The 3352-nt window shown below is 53.5% G+C and overlaps 1 protein-coding gene across 1 annotated transcript; it reads right to left on the bottom strand.

Annotated features, from left to right (window-relative positions):
- Positions 1–945: 945 nt before the first annotated feature.
- Positions 946–1743, bottom strand: LOC136154589 (melanoma-associated antigen 10-like). The gene has a single exon (XM_065916809.1). It carries the CDS (start codon positions 1741–1743, stop codon positions 946–948), a length of 798 nt encoding a protein of 265 aa, XP_065772881.1.
- Positions 1744–3352: the final 1609 nt, after the last annotated feature.

The raw sequence follows: 3352 nt of genomic DNA on the forward strand, positions 1-3352 counted from the left end.
TCTAATGTGAATGTCCCATTTCAGATATTCTTCTCACCCATAAGATACTGTGTATAGCTCTGGCTGCTGCCACCGCCCAGGTTCATTACCATCATCTCTCACAGAATGAACCCAGCTTCCCAAAGTCCCAAAACACCCTGGCTCGGGCACAACACTCGAGTGCTCCTCCTGGACCCTCACCGCCCTTTCCCAGTTACCTTGTTCTGTGAAACTAGGGGACATCTCTCTACCTTCTTCATGTGACTGCAACTCTTAAATCATTGCTCTAGGTGTTGGGCAGTCCTGCTTTTCCTAGTGTCCCAACTGCTAACACAGGGCCTTCCACAGAGCACAGGATCCATGAAGGTCTGTGGAATAAATGAGCCAGAGAAGGGCACTTATTAAGTCAGATCAGGTGTTTTGTACTTTCTTAAATAATAACTTGAAAAAATCCAATTGAACAGAGATAGTTTAGCTGTATGAAATGACATACAAGGAACATAGAGGAACTTACCTCAAATATATTTAATTTTTCAATTCTTACTAAGTAATATCATATTTCCAAAAGAGTTATATTCCCATTCCATGGAATCTTGACCAAGGTTACAAAATAAAATCAAAGAGTTCACAATCAGTTTTACAAAACAGCAAACTTTTTTTCTTGAACTGGGTGAGCACAAACACACTGTGATCAACGTTATTGACATAGTTAGACACTGAAGCTTATTAAGCCTTCTATTAAAACAAACAACATTTGAAAAATTCCTAAAGGAAACAGAAGTGAATCTCCATGTCATTGTAAAGAACATGATCCCAAAGATGCAGCACAGCATTTCCCCCAACTGGCCCAGGCCCTCACGACAGAGAAGGCAGAAGGAAGGATCAACCTCCCTTCCTTCCTCCAGGACAAGCTGCTGGATGTGGGTCTGGCTGCTGCTCTGGCTCAGGGCCCCTCTTCCTCCTCCCTCACACCTCTGCACACTGGGATGGGAAGAATCCGGTACCCCTTCCATGGACCCTGTACATATAGTCCTTGACTTGCTGCTTGCTGGTCTCTGCATAGGCGCTGGTACCCCACAGGAACTCATAGTGAGCAGGGTGGCTGTGAGGCACCTGACAGTACTGCAGGTACCCCGCCTGCACCCATATTTGGGTCAGCAGCTCCGTGGCCTCCCCATAGATGTAGTGCTGCATCCCAGCAAATGCCCCCATTCTGCTGAGTTCTCCCCAGACTTTCTCCTCACAGACCCGGTCCCCTGCTAGGAGAATCAGGGTCAGGGCGGAAACCAGTAAGCCAGCCTTTGGCATACTCTGCCCATCCCTCTGCATGTCATTGAGCGTGAGGCGGCCCAGGGTGGGAATCATGACATAGATGTGCTCTCTATGGTCCACCTCTTCCATATCCAGGCCAAAGACCAACTGCAGGCACTGTGTGGCTTTATGAAAGACCACAGGGAAGTGGGCCTGGTTATACCTGAGGACTGTATTCAGCATTTCAGCCTGGAAAATTGGCTCCTTGGTGCCATACTTGAGGAACACGATCTCGACTAGATCAGCCACCATCACATTCAGAGTCTGCTTGAGAAAGATCTCTGCATCCATGGTAGCAGAGGAAGATGAGATTGGAGGGGAGGTGGCCAGAGGGGTTGAGGCATCCTCCGCCTCCACCCCCAGGAGCTGCACCTCCACTGGGCCCTGGGCCTGGATTTGGCCCTGAAGGTGTTCCTCAGGAGTGCAAAACTCATTCATCGGGACCACAGGCATAACGGATGGGGTCTTGTGCCCAGTGGGAGTGTGGCATGGGGGAAATGGAGACCACTGACCTGGGAAAGAGACAGTGTAAATGGTCCTAGTTGTGAAACACTCCATGGGGGGCTCTGACTGAGGCCACTTTACTGGTCTTCCTTGAGGGCTGCTCTTGGGCATTACAGGGGTGCTCCCCCTTGGTAGTCAGTCCCCTGTCAACTGAGGAAGAGAAACGTTGGCCCAGGGTACAGCCAGTACAGCCCAAGGTTCTGGGGCTGACAAGGTAGGGGGATTAAAGCATTTTGAGATCCCTTCTGTTCTGGGATGGGGAGCTCCTGTGCACAATCAAGGCACCCACCTCACCTTGTCTCCCAGCACTGCCTGGACGTCCTCTGCTCCCTGACCTCAGGACATGGGCCTCAGACCTCCGCGTTTGCCTCCTGTTTCCTGGAGCCCCTGTGAGACAAATGGAGGGGGCACCTCGGGGGGAGACCGTGGCACAGACCTAGGCCTTTTGTGCTGTTAGGAGGGGTTGACTCTGTGAGGTCCCCACAGATCTGGGGTGGGTATTCCCATTGGGGCTCACGTGTAGTGCTCACTTTTCCACCAGCATGTCCTGGACCTTCCCCTTTGGGGACCTGCAGGGAAATTCAGAACAAGACCCAAATCTGGATAGAAAGTGCTGAGGGGCCCCACATGTGGCCACACCTGCCTAGGGCATCCCGCAGGTCCTAGGCTGGGGAGATGCTCGGTCCTCACCTCTCCTCAAGTCCTACTTGGCCTCCAAGCACTGAACACAGGGGCGGGCATCTGCTCAGTCCTTCCTCGGAATCCAGGGAGTCCACCCTCTGCAGAACTGAAGCCTCCGCCCTCCACCCAAACACCTCATCCTAAGGCCCCTAAGACAGAGGTGAATAAACTGCTCACCCTGCTCTGGGGCCTCCATGACCCCCCACAAGAGCAAGGATCCCTCCCTGCCTTGGAGTCTAACACCCTCAGTCCTTCCTCGCATGGAGCCTAGATTCCAGGCGGGACCCGTGATTGTCCCGTCCGCCATGTTGAAACCCCGCCACTTTCACCAGGTCCCCAGGCTCTCTGAGATCCGGATGTCAGGAAATCTTGCTCATGGTTGTCCTTCCCGGGGATTACCAGATTCCCCTCTATTCTGGGGTCAGGCACCCCTCCTCCCTCAGTGTCCTCACCTTGACTCCTGGTAGGACCCGGGCTCTGTCCTCTCCCTGCGTGAGACCTGACTCCTCACACCAGGTCCCCGGTCTCTCTGAGACCCACATGTCAGGAAGTCAGACAGGCCTAGAGTGCTCTTCTCACCCCAAGGGCTTCCAGGGCCAACTACAGGGGCGGGGATCTGTGGGGTTCTGTCGGTCCTCCCACATGGACCCCTCAGTCTTCCTTCAGGCACCTCAACTTGCCTCCAGTCGGGACCTGGGATTCTTGCCTCTCCTGAGCTGAAGCCCCGCCCCTTATCCCAGGGCCCCAGTCTCTCCAAGACCCGGGTGTCAGGAAGTCAGACCATGCCTGTTTTGCTCATTCTACCCCACAGTCGCCCTGGACTGATAACAGAGATGGGCTACTCTGAGGTCTCCTCTGGTTGCAGTCCACGGTACCC

Source organism: Muntiacus reevesi, chromosome X (genome assembly GCF_963930625.1).
Source record: "Muntiacus reevesi chromosome X, mMunRee1.1, whole genome shotgun sequence".
Taxonomy (NCBI): Eukaryota; Metazoa; Chordata; class Mammalia; order Artiodactyla; family Cervidae; genus Muntiacus; species Muntiacus reevesi.

Excerpts from the sequence above, each read along its gene's own strand:
- LOC136154589 (XM_065916809.1), bottom strand. The coding sequence starts at position 1,743 with ATGCCTGTGGTCCCGATGAATGAGTTTTGCACTCCTGAGGAACACCTT.